Consider the following 13,876-nt stretch of genomic DNA (forward strand, 5'->3'; position numbering starts at 1 on the left):
CCACATACATTCCCGATCAACACAGACTTCGACAAACATAAGCACTCCAAATGGCGAGGAAGCTCGCTATTTACATTTTTGTTTCTTCCCATCGCGCCTTGGCGTTTGCTTGGAGCAAAGCATGTACCAGTTCTTCAGTACCCACACACACGCTAATAGTACACTAACTTATTAAGTCCGCCTTCATTTCAGGCTCTTCCATGATATCTACACAACAGCCTGCTCCAGCCTGATAATTATTTACAGTGATTCTCGAGTGCCAAGCTACTCAGGGCGCAAGCTAATCAAATTTGGAAGCGCCGTCGCCTGGAGCTTCTTCATCTCGCTTGCTGTGACCCTGCTGGAATCCAGCGACAGCGAGCGCAGGCTCTGCAGATCCTTCAGGTGTTTGAGACCAGCGTTGGAAACCCGCGAGTTTGAGACGTTCAACGAGACCAAAGCAGTCAAGCCTGTAAAACGGATGGCCATGAGATTTTCTTCGGAGTGAGTATATATGCAGGCAAGCCTCCAAATAAAAAGGAAATGAGCTTATTTTGACACACAAGAATAGTACCAGAAATTAGCTCCAAGGTTTTGTCTGTCAGGTTAACATTTTGAGAAAGATTCAGGAGCGTCAGAGCTTTCAGATCCTTGATATTCTTCACTCCAGCATCGCCAATTAACCCACCACAGACTTCAAGAGATTGAAGATTCTTAAAGTCTGCAGTAGCATAAATCGTGTCAAGTGATGTGGCTTGCTTAAGTTCAGAGAAAGGTCACTAATTTCAAACAATGTTTCTCCAAAATGATCTTCAAATTGGAAACAAGGATGCCTAAATAACACCACCTAACAAGCTGGCCTACTCAACAAGGTCCAGCAAAAGCTAACTCTTGTACAGTGCAACTAGTCCTATCATTCTATATATATGACCTCAACCAAGGTACAGCACACAGACAAATGTCGAAACAAAAAAAAATCAAGTTTCTTAAAAGAGCCTATGCTGCATCATTGCATGAACCACCATAAATTATCCAATTTGTGTTGAGTTTGATGTATGACGTATTGCTTCATGTAACTGATTCCCCAAATAAGACTGGTATTACTACATACAATCACCATATTTTTTAGAAGATTTAGACTAGATGAAAATCAAACTATCAACGATAAATAGCCTCTGGATACAGCACATGCAAAATTTGTAGCTAAGCACAACCAGTTCCACAACTGAAATCGATTTTGAAGTATTGCTCTTACATCTGAAGCAGTTTGTGCCATAGTCAGTTATGCGAGCTCCGAAAAGGTCAAGATGAGTCAACCCGGTGAGACCTGCATTACCCCCATGGATCAAACTTCAGTTAATATCTAGTGGTACTGAAACCCAGGTTTGCAACACAAAACACCTATGGAGAATTTACAGATAATAACCATGCAAATTGATCAAGTCAAATATTCCTCACAAGTCACAGGCCACCTATGGCTCAATTTTGTATTCATTAGTTGTTGCAATGAGAGACCAACTAATGAATACAAAATTGAGCCCAAAAGAGACCATGAGAGCATGTCAATGCAAAATTCAGAATATGCCAGACTTTAGCCAAGATATCAGTGGCAACATGCATATAGAAGTATAGCACCTCTGTAGATAACCGGGAAATTACTAAAAATGGAATAAAACAAGGATCCTGATTCCTGCATGTACAATCTCTGTATGATACATACTTGTAAGTGCTGCCAAGCCGACATCAGTAATTTGGTGATTGTCAAGATTAACTGACTTCAGTGAATTCAACGCAGAGATCTTCTTCATACCATTGTCCGTGACCAAAGTAAATGAGAGATTGATGCTTTGCAAATTGCAAAGACCTGCAAAAATGGAATAATGGGAAGCTTCCTAATCAACATATTTCACATGCCCCTGCATTACGAGGCATATCTAGAGAATACAAAACATCTCCAGAGGGCTTCTGATGCAATTTAGTTGATTGGAATTAGCATTAGAATCTACTTAAATGAGGAAACAATACAGACTCATTTACTAAACTAGAACTGCCTTGACAAGTTGCTTAATAGAACATTCGCGAACAACACACATAATTAGTGTTAGACAGATGTCGTGTTCGCACCTCGTGTTCACACCGGCTTAGTGTTCACATTAGTCATGCATTCTCACTAGTGTTCACATTAGTAATGATTCCCATTAGCCATAGCTGGCTATATATATGTGTAATCTCTTGTGATTTATAAAATCAATCAATCACTTGCGTGAATTATCTCCGTCAACATGGTATCAGAGGGTTTAGTTCCCCAACCGAGCTACTAAATCGCTTCCGCCACGCCGCCCCCCGGGGAGATCAATCCCCAAGATCTCCACCGGGGGCTGCGCAACCCGTAGTTTAGTGTTCGTGTTGCCGATCCAAATATCGACTACCACCAATTAGAGTTTTCCACGATCATCTTCAGATTGGGTTTTTTCTATTTTTTCCGATTATAGATCGGTTTGTGTCGCCTTGCCGACCCGTTGACGTTCCTCAGCTTCGGACTTCACCACCTTGGCTTCGACCTCTCCGGCGCCTCCTCTCCTCCGATGGCTTCTCCTCTGTGGCCTTCCGAGCGCACCGTCCGTCGTTGTCATCACACCGAATCATTGTCGTTGGCTCATCGTCCGCAAGCACGAGCCCGTCACACCACCAAGAATGAGTCTGTCGCTGCATCGCCCATCATGGCTGCAGCGCCGGTGCTCGTGGTCACGCCATCATCAGGGTCCCCGCCTCTCCAAACAGTGATTCTACCCCATGCTGCTCGTTCTCGTCACCACGCCAGCTACCGCTCCGAGTTAGCGCCTTCCTCTAACGCCTCCAGGCCGCCGCCGCCAGTCGAGGTCCACGGACGGATCAACCTGACTTTGTGCACGTGTGTGCTTGTATTGGTGCTTTAGGCTTGCATCCTCCTCCACAGTTCGATCACAATCACCTCGCTTTCGGCTACTCCAGTATGAGGGGCTTACACTACGACTGTGGGAGGATGTTCGAGATTGCCTACGTCTTCACCAAAGGATTGCCTATGTCTGTCTCAGTCCAGTCTGAATGTCTGTGAGTAGACGCTCAAATTGCAAGGACGTGTTAGACAGATGTCGTGTTCACACTGGCTTAGTGTTCACATTAGTCATGCATTCCAACTAGTGTTCACATTAGTCATGATTCCCATTAGTCATAGCTGGCTATATATATGTGTAATCTCTTGTGACTTATGAAATCAATCAATCAGTTACGTGAATTATCTCTGCCAACAATTAGAACATGAAGGTAAACATAGAAATTATAAGCCTTTAACTTCAGCAAAAGATTCAACGACTGGAAAAAATCAATGTATTCAATAACCATAGTTAACTATCTGATATAATACATGCCGGAAAAAAACATGATTAATAAAACAAGTACAAGATGCACTTAGAACTCCAATATTCCCATGAACCATGTTTTTTCAAATTGTCACTGACAGTTTCCATATAGCAACTTTGCAGCACACATTAATACTTGTCTTTTTTTGCGAAAGCACACACATTAGTAAATTGTTCTCAATTATCAAAGCAGGAAATCCAGTCTTATACAATCAAATATCAAATATAACTCTTATCAAGACTTCTACCATGACTAGGATTCCATCACATCAAACTGCTAAAAAGATGAGAACAAAAAGAAAAATTATGTCAGAAGTCAAGACAAACCAGATAGATGCCGGAGCCCATTGCTTCCAACTTCAGTATCAGAAAGCACCAAGCTTTGTAATAGCACAAGGCCTGCATATAACATAGGTTCATGCTGTCACAACTCACAAGCATAGAAAACAAAGTATACCCTTGATTACAGTAAGTAAAGTTCTAAAACACTTTTAAGTGCACTCGAAGGAACAGTCATTCACAGATGCAAGCTAACATAAAAATGTGTTAAATAAATTGTGTTTTTAACAAAGATCACATCGTCAGTGCTGATTCTTGAGCATTGCAGACACAAATCCAATGGATAAACAAAACATGAAGATGATAAAAAGAATGGTACTTAAGTGTTGTAGTAGTCTGAAGACTCGTGAACAAAGTAACTCACCTTTCAGATGTGATAGACCTTCATCTCCAATCTTGCATGAATCCAAGTTCAAGGACTCCAAAATGTTTAATTCTGGAAGCAACGAAGGAGCAGAACTTAAACTTTACCACATTAAATTTGTACTCTAATGATTTTTGGTTTTTAAGTATCTCTAAAAAGCAACCAAGCAGAAGTGAGGGACCATCAGTAGAGAACGAGCATGACGTATACAAATGTACCAGTGCCACTGGAGATCTCATGCCGTATTTCTATATTTTTAGTTTTGAAACATGTTTTTATGTCTGTGATGTGTACTTACTTTCTAGAAATCACATAGAGTACAACAGTATTAAGACCCTTTTAGAAGGAAAATACCATTCAGCACTTTGATATTCAAACCACCAACAATTTGCCATTTCCATCATTTTAAGATCAACATTTTTAGTGACATCAAGGGTGTTTATGTGCTTATCAATCAAGGCATCAACAAGAGAAAATAAAAATTGGTACAACTCCATTTTATCAATGAAGACGACACTCACTATTAGATAATCTAACAAGGTGATACTAGTGCGCAAAATCAGCCATGTGCGTGCTTATACAATAAAGCAGATATGAATTCGATACATGCATTGTCTTGACTCTTATGTAAACACTCAAACTTAAAAAGTTAGATATAAGTGATGAACAACATTACAACAAAACTTACCTTTCAGATGCACCAAACAAGCATCTGTAATATCGTTAAACCCCAAGTTTAAAACCTTCAATTTTTTAAGACCTGCAAAACAGCAGCAGGTAATAAATTAAACAACAGCTAAGCATGGTATAAACATGCACAAGAACTGTTTAAAGCAGTTATCATGGAAATATATACTCAGCTGCTAACTAAGAAAGTGTTTCTCAATTCAAGAATGCAGTCAATCATGTATTGTGGATAAAAGTAAGGGAGAACTTCTAAACTATTTTCGTGTTAGAAACAAAAGCCTTTTGCAACCAATTTCATGCTATCAGTCTTTTATTTATTAAAACTTGGCAGCACACAGTGGGAGGACAAGGGCTAGTGACGAGTAGGCTCATAAACATCCTTCCAGCTTTGATGCAACTTCCTTTCATCTACTAGTCCAGAGTCCAGAAATAATAAGTAGGCGGCATTTTGTTTACCTTCAAAGTATTCACAGCCTTCATCGTTTATACCACACCGATTCAAATTCAACAATACCAATGAAGCCAAACCTGCAAAATTGAATGATCCATGATGTTATGATATCTTTCAGACCAAACCAGCTACTGCTTAGGAGATGCATTTAACATCAACATCGATAATTCAAGAATTGGAACTCAAGATAGTACCGAACACACATGGTTGAAAACATGCTAGTATCGATGACCCTTATAAATCACTGATCAGTGCAAAAGAAGCATAATCAGGCGATCAGGCCTCATCTGCAAGAGCTGAGTCCTAAACAAGGCTATCTAGCTCTGCATTATGAAGAGACTTCATTTACATAAACAGAACAAATCAAACATTACTTAAGTGCAACCTAGATCTAGTTGCTACCTCTGCGAGAAATGTCTCATCTATCTACACATTGTCCTGAGAATTCGGCATTTTTCTGAAGCAACATTTATCCAATGATTGAACACTCTCTTATACAAATTTCTTATGCCAGTCTCACATAAACCAAGAGTTCTACATGTGAAACACTTTCTGGCACATAATTTGAAGTGAGGACAAGAAACTAAAAACTAGGAAATTAGCACCTTAACATTCCATAAAGTGCAACTGAGGCGAGGCAGAACACTGAGAGCAGATGAACCAAGAAAACAATGGAAAAGACATGAACCTTTAACAAAGGGCAAACACTATCAACACTATCAGGAAAAGATGCAAGACCTGAAATAGCTTCCAAACAAGCAGCAGTCACTGGACAGCCCTCTAGGTTCAAGTGAGTAAGCTTCGACAATCCTACAGAAATGAAATGGCAAATATTGAACATGCCAAGCTTTAGATCGACTTAGAGATAAACAGTTAAACACAGGTCATCAGTAGACACCAAAACACTAAACAAAGGACGGATCACACATCTATGCACTCGGAAGGAAAAAGATCGACCTTCTAACTAGAAATGAGGAAACTTGTGATCCTGTTTACCTCTAAGATAAGATACACCCAGATCTGTGACCTTACAACATGACAATTGCAGATCTTTCAAATTTGTAAGATCTACAAAAAGAAAGGTGCTTGTCAGCCTTGCAAACATGGGAGAATTGGAAAGGATATCTTCTTTTTTTCTATTGAAAATAACAATAGATTAGTTTCTATTAAGATAAGTGCATTATGTCTGACAGACACCATAAGCTACATCAGGGGAAGACTCAGAAACAAACAAATATGTTATTACCTGATAAATACTTGATATCTGAATCCGCAATGTAATTGCAATATCTCATATTCAGTGACTCCAGCTTTGTCAGATCTGAAAAATAAATAATTGCAACTAATATAACTAACTAACGACTTGAAAAGTAGTCAAAGTTGAGATAATAATTGCAATTGATATCAAACTAACTCAAAAGGTAGTCAAAGATGAGAAAAGATCAGTAGTGGGCATCAAAGAGCATTATCACATTGCGAAAGAAAACGAAGACTCAAGAGGATTCTAATATCCTGACAAATGTTCGGGGAGGACCAGAACTCCAGAAGAGGTACCTTTTAAGTGAATAAGGCCACCATGAATCTTCAGGCATCCTTCAAGGTCAAGATTTACCAAATTAATTAAATTTGCAAATGCTCTCATTCCTTCAGCAGTAACACCATTACTTCTCTTGAAACTTAGAGAAGTCAGGTTTGAAAATCCTGCAAATTTAGATGCATGAAGATTTAGTATAACAAAATACACGTTCAAAAAAAATACAACTTAATTGACTTCGTATCGGAGAGGGTACCAATAAGCCAAGTTTATGGTAAGGTTCTCAACATTAGGGATTACAACAACAAGCCATTCCAAAACCAACTTGATCGTAATTAGGGGTGAAAATGGATCGGATACGGACGGATACTAGTCATTCCATATCCTTATCCTTATTTAAAATTGGAAACGAAAACGAATACAGAAATCCCGGATATGGAAACGAATACGGATAGTATCGGAAACAAATACGATACGAATATGAATCGAATACAAATACAAATCTGGATATTTGTCAAATTATAAAGACCTCTTAAATTGTGCGTATAAAAATAACAAAATAACAATGTAGTATAACGTCACACATAAGGGAAATAAATTATGCGTATAAAAACAACAAAAATAATAATGGAGTCTAAGTAGTTAGGGTTGTGGTGGGCTGTTGCCCTGTTGACGATGGTGATGGGCTTGTTCTTCAATGGACCAGGTGAATATGATATTATACGTATCTTTATCCGGATACAATCCGTATCCGGCTCAAAAAGCATTTACGTATCCTTATCCGGATAAGAAATATCCGTATCCGATCCGGAAATATCCGTACCCGTTTTTCCGGATCCGGAGTGGAAAATATCTGAACCGTTTTCAAGCCTAATCATAATGGATTAGTCTTGCAGCATTGGCAACAGTTTTAGTTCATTCTTAAATCCTTCCAAAAAACACTGAAATCATTTAAATAAGGGGAACTCAGTAAGAAGCGTGTGACTGACCTGACAGTATTCCTAGGCCATGTTCGGAGATTTGATCACAATAATTACATGACATACTTTGCATGTTTGAGCAATCTCTAAGAAGAACTATCCCACTATCAGTTACTTCAGAGCAAGAAATATCAACAGACAGCAATGATTGCCTTTGAGATGCCACTACTTCCATCCAAGCATCCTTCACTCCAAGATACTCCCCCAAGCAAATATCCTATCAGTGAGACATATGAAAGAACAGTTATCTGACAAATGAAATGTCCAATATACTAAAAGAATCATTGTCAATACAAAGCTAGTGTCAGATGACATTCTCAATACAAATTTGATTATCAATTATATGTATAAGTAGTAACTCAATTTCCAAATGAGGAAAGAGCAATCAAGCAACATAAGAGAACACATATCTTACTTTGATGGAAGTAGTTCCATTTGCCACTTGCTACGCAGTACTTTCCTTTATTGTTTCTTGTAAATGACACATTTAAAGTTTGGCATGCATCTTACGGGAACAAACTGTGTGCTATACTTTTTTTAAGATCGACTGTGTGCTATATTTGTTAGCAAGCTAAACAGGGGAAACAGAGGAGCAAGCTCATACTGGCAAACTAAACATATTAGAACAGAAATCGTACCTGCAGTGCGCAATCCCTAAAAGTTTCAAGTGACGCCTCCGTAAGACTGTTTGACTCTACCAGATCATTAAAAATCTGCTGGCTGAGATCCCTCGGCAGCATCATGAAACTGGAATACTTGTCGATATCCTGCAAATATTACTGGCTTAAAGAGAACATCCCATATAAAAAATCAGACACGTGTAGCCACAATACTACCTTGCAGACTCTAGCCACACAAAGCTCCATGAGGGACGGGCACCGTCCGGAGCCCTTTGCCTGCCCCTTGCGGGAGACATCAGAATTGCTGCGGGGCAGTGCAAGCAGCAGCCATTTCAAGCTGCTGGTCTTGGACAACCTTGTGGATGTCTGGAAGGCATCGCCCTCATCCACCAATTGGCTTCTCTTCCTGGAGCAGACACCACCCATGATCGAAGTGCAAGCGTTGAACAAAAACCAGTCACTTCTCTTGGTATCAACGATCTCGGTTCTCAAAAACTGGTAGCTTCACTGTGACTATCCTATCATCCATTTATGGCGTAGTTAAAGCCCAAAGTAGCCTTAGTCACCTCCCACTCCGTTCTGCAGTATGAACATCTTTTAGAGGAATCGACGGTGGCTGAAATTCCCAACTGACGCAACATGAACATATCATACAGTTTTAACTTTTTATCAGTCGACGAGTGTTCTCAGATAATAAAGTGTAGATAAAATTTGTCAATCATGCATCCCACTGCATCCTAACTGACCAAAAAACACAATCCAAAATAAAATCGAAACAGAGAGAAACTAACACCAAAAAAACATCACCGATTTCTCCGGTACGATCCTATCTGAAACCATATTCTACGGATCGAACAACAGAACCCCGGGTAAGTAGCACGACCAGAAAATTTTCTCAGAACACAAACAAAACACCCAAGCGATCGACCTGCAGCCGAAATCCAACCGAACTAAGAGCCGATGAACAAACTCCCCAAACCTCACCGATCAGCCCTTCTCGGAGAAAAAAAAACAAATCCCAACGATAAATAGATTGCCCCACCAAAAGCGGAAAAAGGTAACCAAATTGGGGGGGGGGGGGGGGGACAGTGCCAACCACTGCACGCACTCCAGCAAATCCCACAGTAACATCAAACACCGAATCACCACCCACCGGGCGCGGAATTCTCACCCACCGGAGACCAGAGACCCGCCGACGACGACGCCGAAGCTGCGAGAACCCAACCACACCCCGGTTTATCACCCCGCGGTTTCAACCCCACCGCTGCGACGGCGAGCACGAGAACGAGAGGGATGGTTAACCCGCGGCTGCGCTCATAAATATCTGACGAGTTCTCGCAGGGGAGTGGAGGGATGGGACGCGATGGGAGGTGAGAGCCAATTGCAGGTTGAGGAAACTGTTACAGCGAGAGAGCCGGCGCGGGAGCTCCACGTGTCCCGCGGGGCGACGGGTGGGTTTCGCTGACGTGTGGGCCGTGGTCATGGGCCCGGGCTGTCTGTTGGGGTTGCCTAGAGCCCGAGGGCGGCTCGTGGGTAGGGGAATGGGTTAAGGGGTGGGCCCGTGGAGCGGAGGGACGAGGCGAAGGGGGCACGCAACTGATCGGCCGCGCGCTAACCCGCTGATCGTGCGGCCGTATGTGTGGCCCTTTAGCCGGGGCATTTCTTTGCAGGCTTGCAGTATATGTATGGGTCCACCGTTGTTTTTTTGTTATTAATGTTGTTTACAGGAGACTACTCCAGTTGCTAGACACTCCGGGTCACTGAAAAATATTGTTCCGAGTTGGGTGAAAAAATTGAGGTTGGACATTTAAAATAAGGAGATGTTTTGAATCACGAAAAAAGTTATCAGAGATAATCCCTAATAATAAATCTAGAATATATATATTGATGGGCGTGTTAATATACGTGTTTCTTACGGTGGGATATAACTAATACAAGAACACATGTATTTATTAGATTTAAATCTTCGATAGGATAATATTTCTATGTCATGTGTATTTTTTTTTATAGATTAGATGAACTTGTTATCTGATGTTCTTACAAACAGTATTCTACCACTTTATATAATAGGAGAAAAGAAATACATACAAACAGATCGTTATAAACTCTATGACAGATTTACACCTAACGAAGCCAACTACTAGTTCATCATAATAGGGATATGCACGCTTGTCCTGACATGTTCGTCATGCAAGCCCTGTTCCATCCACCGGACGCTGTCATGCACGCTTGCGAGACCATCTCGGGCAAGTCACTGCAAAGCACGCCTGCCCACGATCTCGCTCGCCGAAAGGGAATGTCTGGAGAAGGAAAACACTCGAGTGAATAGCATTAATTGTGATTCGACCGATTAGGTAAGTACCTGCCCTGCGCCATCAGGAGGCTGCTCGACGAAATCTCATCATGGTCACAAGGTAAGGTCGTGGTCAAGGATATTCACTCATCGGTTGACACATGGTAGTGGCCCTCCCAAGGGGGCACACTCTTACCTATTACACCGATAGTAGCTCTCAAACTCCACCACAAATGGGGTGGATTGAGAGGTTTCTTGTAGTGACCTATGGTCATGGTACGTCTTGTGGTAGTGGTCGAGTTAGGTCGCGCCACTTTAGGCCCATGTGAGTGCATGTTCACCCTAGGGAGTGGTTGTCGATGCGGCCTGCCTTAGTGGTCGACTCAGGAAACCGCATCTCGAGGGGAGGTTAAACGTCCGGAGAGAGAGAAAACAGGGAGGAGAAACGTAACGACGCTAGACTTGAGGGTATTTCGATTCCCTAAGCGTGGCCTTTTGAAATTCGAAAGGATCAAACCCCATGACAGTTGAGATATCGTGGCGACCCTTTAAATTGGAGTGTCGCAGTCCCTCATGAATATTTTATATTGCCTCCCTTAGCTCCGAGGTTTCGTGTCCCGAACCCTTCATCTCAACCTACGTTCTTGCCACCGAAGCATCTTCCTTCGTCGTTCGATGCTGCGCACCGACAGCAATCCCACCTTCCTCAAATCCAAGTGCGATGCGACGCAGCTAAAGCAAATGCACGACTTCAGCATGCTCACCCGTCGCCAATCCTCGGGGTTGTGCCCCCTGCGAAGGAGAGCATATCTGGCGTTCCAGTACATCGGGCCTGACTACATCACCCGGGAGAGCTCAGCATGTAATACCATAGCCGTTCCCCTGGTGTTTTTTGTTAGGTGTGTGACCCCTCAAGTCTCCCCTATTATCCAGATCTTACTGATAAGGTAGTCGACTTGCGGGTTCGAATCCTAATGTCAGCTGCCCTGAGGAAAGATGTACCTCACAACGACTCGTCATGCCGCTACCTAACCTGGTATGGGTCATCCTCAATCCCTGGTCAGGTGTAGGTTTCATGAAAGTTAGTGACAAACTGGTTGCATAAGTCTTCCCAGGAATGAACTGACCTGCGGGGGAGGTTCATGAACCAGGACCGAGGTGAACCGGTCAGGGCGGTCAGGAAATAGTTCATCATAACCTTCGCATCACCACCTGAGGCTTGCACCATGGTGGCGTAGATTTACAGGAACCCCTTTTGGTTGGTCGAGCCATCATACTTTTCGGCTATGACCGGTCGGAACTTATCCGACCAGCGTACCTCACGCAGCCAGGAGGAGAAAGTGTTGCACCCCGTCCCGTAACAGGAAGCTACTCACTAATGGGCAGCTTCGCCACGACTGGGGAGAGAGGCAGCGATCTCGCTGGGCGAGTGACAGGGCCGCTTGCCCTTTTTTAGCTCTCGCTGGGCGCGGTCCTCCTGTTTTCAAGTGGCACTTTGGCCTCGAATTATGTTGCGGAGGTCACGATGGCGAAGAGAGTTGCACATGTTAGTGGATTGACTGTCCTGACGCGAAGGGGTCCTCACGTACTCCCTGCGATCGAAGGAGCACGAGTTTCTCCCGACGCGAGGTCCACTACGAACCCTGTTGACCAAGACCGTGGCCACCCATCGTGATATACAGGGTGGTTGCTGCCTCGATCTAGCACCAGGCGGCCTCTACCAAGAGGGCGAGGTCACACAACCATGGCGCTACTGGCAAATTCTCTGGCACTGCCACCAGTGGATGGATAATAAGCACCCGTGTAGTCTACAGGTTCTACACGGGGGTCGTGGCCTCGTAGTCGAGTTGCTGAGTGCTGAGTAGTGAAACATCACAAGGGGAGCCTCCATCGCTCGTGTTCTGCGTACGACGCAAGTCCATGACATGGCGTGGATGCTTCGAAGACACCGTCATCGAGGGCTCAACGCTAGGTGAGTGCTCCTCCGGGTGGCGTACAATTCCTGGGGCAGTATAGGACCACATCCATGAATGGTGTCGGGCTGATTTCTCACTTTGCCAACGGCTTAGGGCTCACCTCTAGTTCCCGAGACACAAGCGTCTCTACTGCCCCTTGTTGCATGGTCTGCCATGCAGACTGCACATTCGGTCTCTGAATCCTCGGATTCTGACACAGTGTCTCAGGCTTAGAGCAAACCGAACTCGTTTGGGTCGTACCCCATGACAAAAACCTTGCGACGGCCAAGGTCCTCGAAACGGGACCCCATGACCGTCGTAGATCCAAACATGGGTAGCCCAACCATGGTTTTGAAGCTTGAAGAAACGTGCTCCTACGTGGCGCGCCAACTATTGAAGGATAATCCCTGACAATAAATCTAGGGTATACTTATTGATGGGCACATTGATCTATATTTCTTGTGGTTGGATGAAGGGACACAAGAACACATGGGTTTATCCAGGTTCAGACCTCTCATAGGATAATAGCCATACGCTATGTGTATTTTCTTATAGATTAGATGAACATGTTACCTGACATCCTTACAAATCGGGTCTTCCCCTTTATATAACAGGAAAAAAAGAGTACATACAAACAGACCGTGCCAAACTTTGTGACAGACCTACACCTGATGAAGCTAACAACTCATAGCTCATCACGATGGGCGTAGGCACGCCCGTCCTGCTCTGGTCATCCTGCAAGCCTTGTTTCATCTACTAGACGCTGTTACGCACGCCTACGAGGCTATCTCGTAGCATTAAATGTACACGATAGGTCATTGCATAGCATGCATGCCCATGACCTCGCTCACTAAAGGGGAGTGCCTTGGGAAGTAAAACACTTGAGTAGATGTCATTCAATGTGATTCGATCGGTTAAGTAAGTACCTACCATACGACCAACAAAGGGTTTTGTCCATCATCAGGGGGTTGGTCGATGAAGTCCTGCCGTGATCACAAGGTAAGGGTCGTGGTCTTAGGGTATTTGCCTGTCGGTTGACATGGGGCCCACCTAGTGAGACGTCCCTTTCCTATTACACCGACAAAAGTGATAGGAGATATTCTTTTGAAAACTAGTTTGGCAGTTTTACACTCAACATGTTATGTAAGTATCTTACAATATAAAATATTTTAAACTTTGCAGATTTAACACTTTTAGAAAAGAAATTAATTTTTCTAAGGGAAATCTTTAGATGTCACTGGGGTGTGTTTGGTTATTGGTATGAGTTTACGTAGAG

The 13,876-nt window shown here is 43.0% G+C and overlaps 1 protein-coding gene across 6 annotated transcripts; it reads right to left on the minus strand.

The window, feature by feature from the left end:
* Positions 1-27: 27 nt before the first annotated feature.
* On the minus strand, positions 28-9,720 carry LOC133919291 (uncharacterized). Of its 6 annotated transcripts, none has more exons than XM_062363649.1 (16): positions 9,528-9,720; positions 8,569-8,931; positions 8,371-8,499; positions 7,742-7,949; positions 6,773-6,919; positions 6,465-6,539; positions 6,215-6,286; positions 5,957-6,028; positions 5,224-5,295; positions 4,769-4,840; positions 4,081-4,152; positions 3,705-3,776; positions 1,700-1,843; positions 1,235-1,306; positions 554-700; positions 28-449 (listed from the first exon to the last, which is right to left on the minus strand). In XM_062363649.1, the coding sequence occupies exons 2-16, from the start codon at positions 8,776-8,778 to the stop codon at positions 265-267; spliced, it is 1,749 nt and encodes a 582-aa protein (XP_062219633.1). In that variant the 5' UTR covers positions 8,779-8,931; positions 9,528-9,720; the 3' UTR covers positions 28-264. The 6 variants fall into 6 exon arrangements, with proteins under 6 accessions (XP_062219633.1, XP_062219634.1, XP_062219635.1 ...); XM_062363650.1 differs by having other exon boundaries at positions 9,524-9,720; XM_062363651.1 differs by having other exon boundaries at positions 9,506-9,720.
* Between the last annotated feature and the right edge of the window lie 4,156 nt (positions 9,721-13,876).

The sequence above is a fragment of the Phragmites australis genome, chromosome 5, assembly GCF_958298935.1.
Source record: "Phragmites australis chromosome 5, lpPhrAust1.1, whole genome shotgun sequence".
Taxonomy (NCBI): domain Eukaryota; kingdom Viridiplantae; phylum Streptophyta; class Magnoliopsida; order Poales; family Poaceae; genus Phragmites; species Phragmites australis.

Excerpts from the sequence above, each read along its gene's own strand:
- LOC133919291 (XM_062363649.1), bottom strand. The coding sequence starts at position 8,778 with ATGGGTGGTGTCTGCTCCAGGAAGAGAAGCCAATTGGTGGATGAGGGC. Across the intron at positions 4,841-5,223 it reads AGGCTGTGAATACTTTGAAG|GTCTTAAAAAATTGAAGGTT; the intron begins GTAAACAAAATG and ends GCTGTTTTGCAG. Across the intron at positions 450-553 it reads AACCTTGGAGCTAATTTCTG|GCTTGACTGCTTTGGTCTCG; the intron begins GTACTATTCTTG and ends TCCGTTTTACAG.